The 14,301-nt window shown below is 34.5% G+C and overlaps 1 protein-coding gene across 1 annotated transcript in view; it reads right to left on the minus strand.

Annotated features, from left to right (window-relative positions):
- Window positions 1-14,301, minus strand: part of HMGCLL1 (3-hydroxymethyl-3-methylglutaryl-CoA lyase like 1) — a 245,224-nt gene that overhangs the window by 177,269 nt on the left and 53,654 nt on the right. The window contains exon 2 of the mRNA XM_051997181.1: window positions 257-334. Coding sequence (XP_051853141.1) covers window positions 257-334 — 78 coding nt within the window. The remainder of the gene's footprint in view (window positions 1-256; window positions 335-14,301) is intronic.

Here is a 14,301-nt window from a genome sequence, read left to right on the forward strand (position 1 = left end):
TACTAAATATACATATTTATATGTATACGTACATATCTTCCTCCAATAGAATACAAGTTTCCTGAAGACAGGGAGTTTCATTTGTTTTTCATTTTTATAATCAGAATTCAACATAATGTCTGGCATGTAGTAGGCACTTAAGAAATATTTCTTGATTGATAAATATTATTCATAGAATACAAGTCTAGATAATTTTTTAAAATATGAACATTTTCAATTAATATCTAATATAGAACCTGTGGATATATCCAATTACCTTTTCATTTTGTAAGCCATCCCTAGGTCCAACTTCTACTATTTTAACATACTCTGGGAATCCTGATAATTGTGTTACCTAGGAAAAATGAGAAAAAAGACTTTTGAACCAAAATTACTCAATTAAAAATGAAGAATCACTGTAATTGCAAAGGCTGAAATTAGAAATCTAACTACAGGCACAGTGGAGGAGTGACCCTTGTTCCAGAGCAGAAAAAAGTGCTTGAGCACCAGAGCAACCGAGTAAGAGAGTAGTAAACACACTTCTCCTTGAATCATACCACCTCTGAAGAACTAAAAACTTACAGGTCCATGGAAATATCTCTGAAAACAGCTGCACAAAACCCCTTAAGCTTCAAATAGTGCATCCTCCAACTTAGAGCAGAGCCCAACTTTAACTAAGAATTAAAAGTCAAATAAAAATATGGGAAAATGTAGCATTATCAGTCACTAGATATTGACTATAGATGGATAGATAGATAGATAGACAAATAGATAGATAGATTTATATAGATTTATTTATATTTATATTTTCACTGCATCTCCCCCCCTCCCAGGAAGGTGCTAGAACACCTGTTCCTCAGGAATGAGCCAGGATACTTATCAAACTCCATTAGTATCAAAATTTTTGGAAACTAATAACTAAAATGAGATAGTATCTTTTCTACATTAGTATCAAAATCTTTATAAACTAATAACTATTTCCCAGGCTCTACATAGGACAGCTAGCTGGCATAATAGATAGAACATCAGATCTGGAATCAGTTCAAGTCTGAAATGTGAATTCAAATCTGGCTTCAGAAACTTACTAGCTATGTGATCCTTTGCAAGTGACTTCATCTAATTTCCCTCAGTTTCCCCAACTGTAAAATGAGCTGTAGATGGCAAACTATTCCAGTATGAAGTCATCAAGAATCATATATGACTAAAGAACAAAAATCTCTGCATTCTATTTGGGTCTCTAGCAACTATGTAATCTTTCTTCTACCATGGTTCATATTCCTTCCTTACTGTTTGTTTTCATAAATATTACTTCTTTCTAAGTCAAAAGGCATGTGTTAAGTGCCTGCTTTATGCCAGTCACTCTTAAGTAATGGGTTTATTCAGTCCAGTTCTTTCTTGGGGCTCCCAAAGCCTGCTTCTGGTTTGCTGGTACCAAGTTTGCACTGGATTGTGTTCAACTCTCAGCCAGGTGCACTTTTAAGTTGTCTGTGGCTGGAAATTTCTTTTCCACTGTCCTTTTGTGGATTCTGAAACTCCAGAAATTGTTTTACAGCATTATTTAAATGTGTTTAGAGGGTTTTATTTTCTCTATCATCTTGTCTCCACCACTAGTAATTTTGATTTTGAAAATTTCTGAATTTCTGAATTGGACACTAGCTACCCCAAAAGATAAATTTCCTTAATAATACAGTTTTTGGAGGAAAAAAAGGAACATCAAAGGAAAGATGTTGTAGTAAGGTAACCAAATACATGATACAGAAGGATCAAGAAATTTGGAAGTTTCAGCTCTCCATTATAATAGCTGTTAATTGGTTAAACAGTATAGGTCTGAGGTGAATGAAAAGTTATCACTTCAGTAATTTCAACAAAGGGTCTTTACCCTCTGGGGAAGAATAATAATTGTAATACATTATCTAAATGTTTTATATTTTATATTTCCTATATTCCTATAGTCCTTTCTGTATTATCTTTAATGAGTAAATGAAGTCATTCTATATGAGATCTCCATATTTAACATTTGGTACGTTTGCAAGAGGATTTCCCATCACCCACTTTGAGGGAAATATCATCTATGAGCTACATATAAGCTTTGTTTGAGAGATTGGGCCAGAATTTTATTTCATGGTGGAGAAAAGCTGACCTCTTTGAAAGTCAGCTTTCTCCCTAACTAAACCTAGATCTGTGTGAATGCAGAAGCCCTCCAGATTAAGTCCTGGGCTATAGGATATCTTAAGATTTCAAAATGTGACTATTGAAAGATGCTCCTCATCATACTTCCTTATACTTTATACTTGAATAACATTATACTTGAAATTATATAACATTATACTTGAATTATATAACATTATACTTGAAACCAAAGTGTAATTTGTTTGAGGACATGGACCCTATTGTGTATTTCCTTTCGATCCCCTGTAGCATTCTGGAAATGAACAACGATCTAAGTGTCTGCTATTTATAATGCACTGTGTTAGCAACTGTGGGGAAAAGAAAAGAAAAATGAGGATGTATATCTGCTTTAAGAGACTTGGTGGTATACACAGAAAAAGCTTAGTAGCCACTAATGCAAAAAGTATGAAGTCTTAACTCTATGTTGACTGGCATTATGATCAGTGACTTTGATAAATATATATAGGTGACATATTTTTAAAAATGATAATATAATAAAATTCTGGAAGGAACATGATAGTTAATAGAATCCATGATTTAGCAAGGGTCCTCAAACTACAGCCAGTGGGCCAGATGCACCAGCTGAGGACGTTTATCCCCCTCACCCAGGGCTATGAAGTTTCTTTATTTAAAGGCCCACAAAACAAAGTTTTTGCTTTTATTATAGTCTGGCCCTCCAACAGTCTGAGGGACAGTGAACTGGCCCCCTATTTAAAAATTTGAGGACCCCTGATTTAATGGACTTAATTCCATCATCATGGATGGGGAAGCCCCTTCCACAGCTTTCCTTTACAAATGGTTCACAACCTTCCAGATTAATCCATTTTATACCAGCAGCTCTGCTTGCCTTCAACTTCACAGAACACCTCAATGTCCTCCTCACCTCTTTTCAGTGTTGTCTTCTTCCATTAGATTGGAAACTCCTCAAAAGCTGAGATCACTTTTTCGTATTTATATGTTTAGTCTTAGCACACTACCCGAGGAAGAGTAGACAATAAATGTTTAGTGAATTGAATTAACAATAGTCAGAACTAGAAAAGATCTTGACAAATTAGAATGAAAGGTTGAATCTAATCAAATAAGAATATGTAAGGGTAAATATAAAGTACTTCACTAGAGTTAAAAAATCAACTGCATAATTACATTATGGTAGAGCTCACCTAGTAAGCAGATGGCTTAGCAAAAAGAAGGCCAGGTTTGGAATCAGGAAAACCTGAGTTCAAATGTAATTATTTGAATACTCCCCCTCCAAACAAATCACTTCACTCTGTTTGCTTCAATTTCTTCATCTGTAAAGTGAGCTAGAAAAAGACACAGAAAACCACCCCAGTATCTTTGTCAAGAAAATCCCAAAAGGAGCCATGGAGAATAGGACATGACTGAACATCAAGAAGAACTTTTGCTAAATAAAGGGTCCCATGAAAGGGATTCTAGAGTTTTATTAAAAGGCAATATGAGTCAATTAAGTGACATGGAAGAAAAAAATGATCTTTACTGCTGTGAGAAAGACAGTAGGATAAGAAAGGTCTTTATCCTGCTCATATTGTAACTGGGATATTATGCTTGGAGTGCTACTTTGCAGAAAAGTAGAAAAAGTCAAAATAGATTAGTGAACTTCCAGAAGACTGTGAGAGTACAGGAGAAAATGCTATGCGAGGATAGGGATGTATGTACTGAAGATGATGGTACAGGTGAAAGAGCCCTAACATTAAACTGTATTTAAATTGACTTGCAGGATCACTATATAACTTGTATAAGCAATTTATCCATTCTAGGTCTCTGTCATTTCATATATAAAATATAGTGCTTGGAGTAGATTGGCTCTAAGGTCAGTTCTAGTTCTAGATCTGTAGATTTAAGATAATTTTTTATAAGCAATTTGGGTTAAGTGATTTATGCACGATCACAAATCCAATGTGTCTTAAGCTAAATCTGAAATCAGTTCCTGCTGACTCCAAAGCTAGTATTCAATTCACTATACCACCTAACTGCCTCTCTGAGGAGCATTTTAAGAGCTATCATTCAGAAGGATTAAATGTGTTTTGTTTGGACTCATATGACAGAACGAGGAATAATGAATTGAGGTTACTGACAAGAGGTTTAGTTCCCTCATCTATAAGATGTTCATGTGGATACCAGATGACCATTTGTTGTAGATATGCTAGAAGGGATTTATAACCAGATATGGGTTAGATTTAGATAACTTCTGACTTTGAGATTGTAATATTCTGTGCTACTCTACCCAATACAGGCATTATAATATGTATTGTATTATCATCCATATCTTAAGGTGATACAATAGATCTATCATTCCTAGGACCTGTATTCTGAGATTCATCTTTTCTACGTGGCATAATATATTTCTATTGATGTATCCATATTGGTAGAACTACAATATGTTTAGTAGATACTAGTCAAGTCTGTGACTTCAAGACAATAAAACTAACTTGTCATTTAGAAGCTGAAATCTGTAATTTTGGGCTCATTAATGTGAAGCTTTCCCTATTAAGTTGTTTACAGCTCACCTTTCATAATTTCTACCAAATCATGCACTGCTATACAAGATGAAGATTACAAAGTCAATAAGTGACCACATTTTGAATTGGAATAGAGTTTGGAATCAGAGAACATGAGATATATGAGAGAAATGAAAAAGATCTTGTCTATGCAAAGCCTAGCGCTAAAAAGCTAGGAGAACTGGGAAAGTGATTTAATAGTATCTTTAATCCTGAATACTCATTGCCATCATATAGCAAAACTGACCAAAGAATGCCTTTCATGAGCCAGTTTTGTATACAAGTTATCCTTTCAAATTGGGCCTAAAATGCTTCCCCAAACTGCCCCATGTTATAGATACTTTAAAATTGTCTCTAACCAATAGTTCAAAAGTTCCTATAAATGTTTACTTTTACTTTTGAAAGGACACAGTTAATTACAAAGGAATTTAATTAAAAAGTATGTTAATAAGAATAATAAAACTTTCATTCCATAGATCTTGAACTTATCCACAAACACTCACACCCTTACTGAGAAGAATGAACATATGTAAAGAATAAAAGCCTGCAAAATAGGGAGTATGCATAAATCAGTATCGATAGTAGAAGGCATAGTGTGAAATTATTCCTCAATAGTTCCACATATGAGGAACACATGTGACAACAAATCATATGTGGAGGGCATCAAATGCCTCTAAGTACTTCCAAGCTGCCAGTGTCTTCTGGTGATTCTATTGTGATGATTTCTTCTGGGTCTGATCCATGCAAGGATCACCTTCTATTATTCCCTATTGGGTAATAAGTTTGTTGCTCCAATCCACAAAGGGTTTAGTCACTATCTCTCCTGCAGTAAGAGCTGAAGCTTTATCAGCTAGTTCTTTTAGCTCTGACTCTGAACTAAATTCTTTAGCTGAGATGCTATCTCAAGGACCACCTGATACCCTCTTTTGTTATCGCTGAAAGTTGCTGCAGTTAGTTGGCCTTTTCCAGGTAGAAATAATGTACACAATGACTTTTGAATCAGACATTTTTAAAAAGTCTCAGTTTTGTGAATACGTTTGAAAATAACTGACTTTTTCTAGAACAATTTTGAGTGAATATTAGTTACTCTTAAATGTTAACATAATAATAGCTCATATTTATACAGCTCTTTAAAGTTTATAAAGCACTTTAATTATGACCCTGAGTCAGGTAGTGCAAATATAACTATACCCACTTGTATAAGTAAGGAAATTAAGATGTAAATATATATTAAATGACTTGACCAAGTTTTCATAGCTAGTTAGTATCAGAGTTTGCCTTTGAACCTAAATCTCCTAACTGCAGTTTAAAGATTTCTTAACATTCTGCTACATGATCCCTCCCAGAAGATCTACTTCAAATTTTACCTTCTAATGAAACCTCCCAAACATGCAGAGGTGTGAGCTCTTCCTTATCCAACTTCATAGCACTTTGTTATTTTTCACATGTACTTTTGAAAATGTGTTCCATCTATGTCCCAAAAGTTATCAAACTGTGCATACCCTTTGATCCAGCAGGCTTATATCCTAAAGAGATCTGAAAGGGAACTAACTGTATGTGCATGAATGTTTGTGGCAGCCCTCTTTGTAGTGGCCAGAAACTGGAAACTGAGTGGATGCCCATCAATTGGAGAATGGCTGAATAAATTGTGGTATATGAATATTATAGAATATTATTGTTCTGGAAGAAATGACCAACAGGATGATTTCAGAAAGGCCTGGAGAGACTTACACGAACTGATGCTGAGTGAAATGAGCAGGACCAGGAGAGGATTATACACTTCAACAACAATACTATATGAGGATCAATTCTGATGGACCTGGCCATCTTCAGCAATGAGATGAACCAAATCAGTTTCAATGGAGCAGTAATGAACTAAAGCAGCTACATCCAGCGAAAGAACTCTGGGAAATGAGTATGAACCATTACATAGAATTCCCAATCCCTATATTTTTACCTGCCTGCATTTTTTATTTCCTTCACTGGCCAACTGTACAATATTTCAGAGTCCGATTCTTTTTGTACAGCAAAATAACAATTTGGACATGTATACTTATTTTGTATTTAATTTATACTTTAACATATTTAACATGTATTAGTCTTCCTGCTATCTAGGGGAGAGGGTGGAGGAAAGGAGAGGAAAAATTGGAACAAAAGGTTTGGCAATTGTCAATGTTGTAAAATTACTCATGCATATAACTTGTAAATAAAAAGCTATTAAAATTTTTTTAAAAAAAGAAAATAAGATCTCCTGGCTATACATAGAGCTCATGCAAAACTTCACAAGAGATAAAGCTGTAAGCATAATTTTAATGATATTTTAATTATCAGTAATAATCAACTAGATATCTTCAAATAGACATTGGATGAGCTGTCCTATATATATATATATATATATATATATATATATATATATATATATATATATATATATATGAGATTCCTGTTTTAGTAAGGACTAAGTTAATTTGTCTCTTGGCAAGTCACAACTCTTACATTATAATTCTGCAAATATCTAGTAAGGCATCAGCAAAGTGACATATCCTCTGCAAAAGTTATATTCAACAGGTCATGGAGGATGTGCTTCAAAAAGTCCAAATATATGAAAAGACTACTGTCTACCAGTATGTCCCCACAGTGTGAAATAAAGTGTTTTGCACAGTATCTGGCATATATTAAGCAGTGTGTATGTGGGCTGGGGGTGTGTGTGTGGGTGTTTGTGGGTGTGGGTGTAACATGTACATGCTCATCCAGTTCCCTCTTCCATTATAAATTAGGGCAATATTTTCCCCCTCTCCACTACAATGGGGATCAGATCTATGTCTCCTCTTTTGTTCCATGACAAAAGTAAGTTTTCCATAAAAGGAGACAAAACAATCCCTGTAACTGATTTGTCTCTGCTTCCTTGACACAGATTCTTGGTTCCCTAAAGGCACAAAAGTCCCACACAGATAGGGTCAGGATCTTTCAGACTTGGTGAGTTCATGAAATCCTATAAAGCATTGTATCCTGCTCTGTTGACCTGCTGACCTTCTAACTAATCTCAAGTCCATAAGGATGTGACAAAGTTATGGTTAAACACTACTCTATCCTTGCTGTTTATTTTTGCTGTGCTGAGACAAAAGAAACCTTTTTTTTGTTAATAGCTGACTTAGGAATACCTCATTACATACCAACTAGAAGACATGGCAGATAGAGCTCAGCCCTAGAATCAGAAAGAAATGAGTTCAAATCTGGCCTCAGACCCTAACTGTGTGAGCCTGCTTGTCTTAGTTCCCTCATCTATAAAATGAGCTAAAGGAGAAAATGGCAAGTATCTCTGCAAGGAAAATCCCATATGGGATCATAAAGAGTTGGACATGACCAAAGTGACTGAATAACAACAACATAACATGCCAAAATCTAAAGAGAATAGCTAACAAAATAGAAAAGATATTTCCTTTAGATGGTGAGATTCTCCAAATGTTATTTGTTTTTAATTAATTTATTTATTTTTAATACACTTTGCTTTATGAATCATGTGGGGAGAGAAAAATCAGAACAAAAGGGAAAAACCATGGGAGAGAAAAAAGAAACAGAAAAAAAGAAGTGAATATAGCATGTATTGATTTACATTTAGTCTTCTTAGTTCTTACTCTGGATGCAGATAGCATTTTCTGTCCAAAGTCTATATTGGGACTGTTTTGGAAAATTGAGCTACTGAGAAGAACCAAGCTTTTCATAGTTGATCATCTTACATTCTTTCTGTTATTGTGTACAATGTATTTTTGATTCTGCTTGTTTTGCTGGGCATCAGTTCATGTAAATATTTCAAGGCCTAAAATCAGTTTGTTCATCTTTTTTATAATACAATAATATTCAATTACCTTCACATTCCACAGCTCATTCATCCACTCCCCAACTGATGAACATCTACTCATTTTCCAATTCTTTGCTACCACAAAAAAAGAGCTGCTACAAATATTTTTGCACATGTGGGTCATTTTCTCTCCTTTATGATTTCCTTGGGATACAAACACAGTAGTGAACTTGGGCCAAAGGGTATGCAGTTTTATAGCCTTTTGGACATAGTTCCAGATTGCTCTCCAGAATGACTGGATCATCAAATGATTTGTTGGTTGATATAAATAAAGCATAGTAAAAACTACATAATTTGTTCAATAAGATCTATGATCAAAGAACATCAGCCTAATAATATATACAAGGACAAAACAAAGAAACAACAGCATGTTGATGAAGAATTCTTATTATTCAAGTTCTCATATACAGCTAGACAGTTAGTCTATTAAGAAGATCCATTTGCTTCTTGAGAAATAATACTAGTATTGAAGAGAGGTGAGGATTAAGTTGAATCCTACTTCTAATACCTAATAGCTAGCTGAATGACTCTGGGCAAGTTACTTAACCCTTATTTTCTTTAAACCACTTATTTCTCCACCAAAAATTGGTCTTCCTTATAAAACTGTTGCAAGTATTAAGTGAGTTTATGTATAAAAGATGTAGTTTGAAACTTAAGAGTGATATAAAAATGATAGATATTACTCAAGGAAGGACAGGCTTTTGTAGGAACAATGATCTGAGCTCAAAATTGAATTGAGAGAAGAAAGTAGGTTGTATTACATATGAACGACTATGCAATGTGTTCAGTGATAACAAGCTACTCCCTGACAAAAGCCCATCTTTTCAACAGTAATATTCTTCCAGTGATGCTATGTGGCTATGAATCAAGAACTTCCAAGATCTCCAAAGGATCAAAATTATAGGTGACCTAAAGGTCAATGGAGAAATGTGTGATGGAGCAAAGTTGGCTATAGCATATTGCCAATGATGACTTATGTGCTAGAAATGTTGTAAAACACATCATCAAGGGCAAGCAAAACTGGAAAAGCAGATGTGTTGATAACGTTGGAAGACTAAAAGATAACAGATGGTAAATCCAAGTGTTACATTTATATCCATAAAATACAGCCAAACTTCTGTAATATCAAAAAAACTGAAGTTGTAGATTACTGAAGGAGAATGGAGTAAAGCATGGTGGCTGTGAACAGTCTTCACCACATTACAAACAATGAGCTACAATGAAGAAATTATATAAAGGATGTCAAATAAACATATTAGCAATTTTTAAAGAGACTGGTGTCATATGGTGAGAAGTCGGGATAAAAATGTGAACAATTTAATTTTCCATTATTTTTCTCTCAATGTCAGGAAAAATCAAAGATCCCAAACACATTGGGTGGACATGGGCAAGAGTTTCAAAGGGTGAGCAAGCATAAATGAATTGTCATTTTCATTATTTGAGAAAATAATATCACACATAGAGAAAAGGGGACCCCAAATCCTTTTGAGTATTTGAGTGAAAATAAGTTCTGCAGCACATTGTATATAGATCCTTCTCAGGGGATCTATGGAAGGACATATATAATAGTTCAATAGGATGAGAAGGTGCTATTTTAATAAATGTTTCTTGACCAGGTGATTGAGAACAGTTAGAAGCTGTTATCTATGTCAGTGGGAACAGTACCCATGTCATCAACATCAGTGTCAAAAAAGGTCCAAACGCTACTAATATGTCTTTATATTTCCACAGGGCCTAGAACACAAATTTATTAAATAAATATTTGTTGAATGAATGAATGAGTGAATGAATATTATTATATTGTTATTCTTTGCTCTTAGTCACACTTGACTTAAATATTGATTGGGCATATGTATAAGTACTACTTAAATTTAACTATTATAAATGATAATAGTAATCATTAACTATTATTTTTACCAAGTAATATTATCTTTATTTCCAAAACAAAATTGCAAATGTCTGGTATGCTATATAGTGCTTTTACTTTTATATTAATTACCTTATTTAATACCCAAAACTTCACATTAATATAAGTATATAGATTAGCATCATCTTCATTTTACAGATGAAGAAACATAGACTTGTAGAGATTAAATGATTTTACTATGGTCAGTAATAATAAGATATCCAAGGCCAGAACCAATTCTACTGAGATCGAATCTAATGTTATTAAACTTGAGGGATAATGTGGCAGAGGGATAAAGAAAAATACAGTTATTTCCTTCATAAGAGCTATGGTTTCAGATCCTACATCTGACATTCACAAGTTGGATGGAGGAGGACAAATGACAACCTGAGACTCAGTTTTTTCATATGTAAAATAAAGATAATACCAAATACTATCAGTACTTGCCTTATGGGTTCATTATAAGGAGTAAATGATATAATGTATATAAAGTACTTTGTGAAATTAAATGTTATATAAACATGAGAATGATTATTGAAAATAATGTATACCTTGGCAGCATACTTTCCAGAGATGAACACACAGATGATGAGGTTGATACATATATTTGCCAGAACTAGCTCAGTATTTGGAAGGCTCCAAAGGACACTGTGAGAGAGAAGAGGTAGTTGGCTGCCTATCAAACTGAAGATAATCAGAACTATAGTGCAGACTTCATTGAGATATACCTGTGAAACCTCGATAATCTACCCGTGCCATGCTGGAAAACTGAATAGTTTCCATTTGAATCATTTTTGGAAGTCTCTAAACATCACCTGGCAAGATATAATACCAGACAAAACCTTTCTCAGGTTGAACTGCCAAGAACTCAAACTCTACTGCAAAAAGTGGAACTCTGATGCACTGGCCATGCTGATTAAATGCCAAACTTACAGTTGCCAAAAAGACTATTTTACAGAGAATGCACACATGGCAAGCACTCCTGGGAAGGTTAGAAGAAGCACTACAGAGACATCCTCAAGGTTTCTCTGAAGAACTCTGAAATTGATTGTGAAACATGGGAGACACTGTCACAGGACTGCCCAGTGTGACACACCCATGATCTAAGAACAAAGCAGAATTGCAGTAGCTCAAAAGATAACTTGAGACCTACAAATTTAGAAACATGTCTACTCCAAACATTCATGTGGATTATTTATGCCTGACCTGGGATAGAACCTTCTGATCTTATATTGGTATGATTAGTTATATTGTACCTTGATTCCAATACACTGATTTCATTTTTGTCTTTTCCAAGCATGAAAGACAATAACCAATCAATCATTGAACATTAGGTTTTGATAGAAAATATTGCATTTTTTCCTGTGTGAGATCCTCATGGTCTGAATGATAACAATCCTACTTGAGCTGAATATCTGCATGTTTATTAAAGAAAATCATAGCAAAAGAAAGTCTAAATTCCTAACATTTCTCAAACAAACATAAATGTAAAAAGAACCATCTTTCTGCATACTCTAGAAAATTATTGATATAGGATATGTATACATGTCTCTAAGTTGTGATAATTTGTGGCTTCTAGATACAAAAGTAAATCCCCTGGTAGTGATAATTGCTATTCTTTACTCCCTTTTCCATCATATTTACCTCCTTCTACCCCAAGATTGCTCTTTCCCTAGGAAACTGATACCATCCCACAGTAGAAATTTCCAGACAGTTTTTTATATGTCCCATTCACCACTACTTGTACTAAACTTGAAGAGTGATTTTATGTGTAAATAAAGACTTTATGAGGATTGAAATATCCTGTCCCACAGCAACTATTCCCAAGGTGAATCTCTACACTATGGCCAAGTAAAATGCTCCCACAACTCTGACAATAAGTCTAAAACTACTAACTCATGTGTGCTTATTCATCACTGAATAAAGCATAATTCTCTAAGTGAAACTTTCTTTTTTTAAAAGGGGAGTTGACATTTTATTTCAAATTTCCCAGAAGAATCTTTATTTTTAATATCTCATCTAAATAGTTCACATGGCAAATTTCATGTCAACATTAAACCTTCCCACTTCAGCTATTTGTAGTTTCTCATGAGTCACGTCCCCCTCTCTCTCTTAAATCTAGATTGAAACAAATAAAAGTAATATCACTGATACAGCATATATCCACATAAATCTCTATCCTCAGAATAGTTTAAAGAAGTTTCACTTGGTGAATGTCATAAAAGTAAGTGACATGATATATCAAGTTAAAAATTTGAAACCCTTTCTTAAAGTCAATATGACAGAATAAGTGATAGGACTAAAATAAATAAGAATGTATTTTATACATATATACATGTTTATATATGTTACATATATACATACACAAATATACACACATACATATAAATTTAATTATTTACTCATTCAAACTTTTTAGTAATTTATTCTATTGAATTACAAGAACATATGACATAACAATAGAACTGAAGGATAGTAATTGTTTGCTACTAACAGAAGTTTAGAGGAAGTCTAATGAACAAGTTTAATATCAAACAAGCTTTTCGAAAATGCTATTATTCAGGTATTCTCCAAATAAACTCTAGAAATGACTAGTCATTCTATATGAACTTCAGACCCTAGGTAGATTTAGTCATTTATCTAAATCAATAGCAACCATAAAAAAAGTACTGGAGATTTCTCTTTTGCCAAGGAAAAATCATATGCATGCACAAGTGATCTAATTCCATCTCATTTGCTCTGGCAGATAGACCCTGCTATCATTTTGTTTTTCATTTACTTTTCAGTCACTTCTAACTCTTCATGGCTCCATTTGGGGCTTTCTTGGCAGAAATAATAGAATAGTTTGTCTTTTCCTTCTCTATATCATTTTACAGATGAAGAAACTGAGGCAAACAAGTTAAATGACTTGCTCAGGATCATATAGTTCATAAGTATATAAGGTTACATTTGAAATCAGGACAATGAGTCTTTCTGGCCCCAAACCAGAACTACATCCATTGTGCTACCTAGCTACCCTTTCTTCTCACCAAACTTCAATTCATCTTTATTTATGTCTGCTTCCCCAATATCTATAAATCTGCTCGTTTCTCCTGAAAAGACTCCCACTAAATCCATCTAGCCATGCTAGCTACAGACCTTTCTCTCTCCTCACTTAAGGTTAAGCTCCTTGAGAAGGCTATCTACAATAAGTACCTCCAATTCCTTTCCTCTTAATCTCTTATTTCTTTGTAGTCTGACCTCCAAATTTCATTATTTAATTGAAACTGATCTTTCCAAAGTTATTGATCTTATAAGTGCCAGGTCTAATGGGCTTTTTTTCAATCTCCCTCTACCTTTCACACTGTCTCCCCAATTAGATTGTAAGCTCCTTGAGAGTTAGGACTGTCTTTTGTCTTTATCTGGATCCTACCAAGAACCTTGACAATGTTTGGACACTTAAGGGAATGCTAACTGAGTTGCCAAGTGACTATACGCTGGAGTGATGAGGTTTAGATTTAGGAAACCAAAATGAAATTAGGGTTTCTGGTAGTCAAGGAGTTAAATGAAAAGATTTAGTGGCAAGTTCGGGGTTCAGGGAACCAGCTCTCCTGCAACCCCTTGGGATTTGATGCAAGGGTAAGGAGTTTGGGGGACTCCCTTCTGGCGGCGCAGAGATTCTCCGTAAAGGAATTTAAAGACCCAAAAACCTAGATTGATAAAAGAGGTTTATTATAGGGACTGGAAGTAAGGTTTGAAATTCTGACAGAGAGGCATAAAGTCTGGTTAGGGAAATAGTTGAGGATAAAGTGAGGGTGGCACTGGAAAGAGCATTCCAGTGGACAGAGATTCTTAGCATGCCAAGCATAAGGCTGGTATGTTTGGAACCTCTG

The sequence above is a fragment of the Antechinus flavipes genome, chromosome 4 (genome assembly GCF_016432865.1).
Source record: "Antechinus flavipes isolate AdamAnt ecotype Samford, QLD, Australia chromosome 4, AdamAnt_v2, whole genome shotgun sequence".
Lineage (NCBI taxonomy): Eukaryota > Metazoa > Chordata > Mammalia > Dasyuromorphia > Dasyuridae > Antechinus > Antechinus flavipes.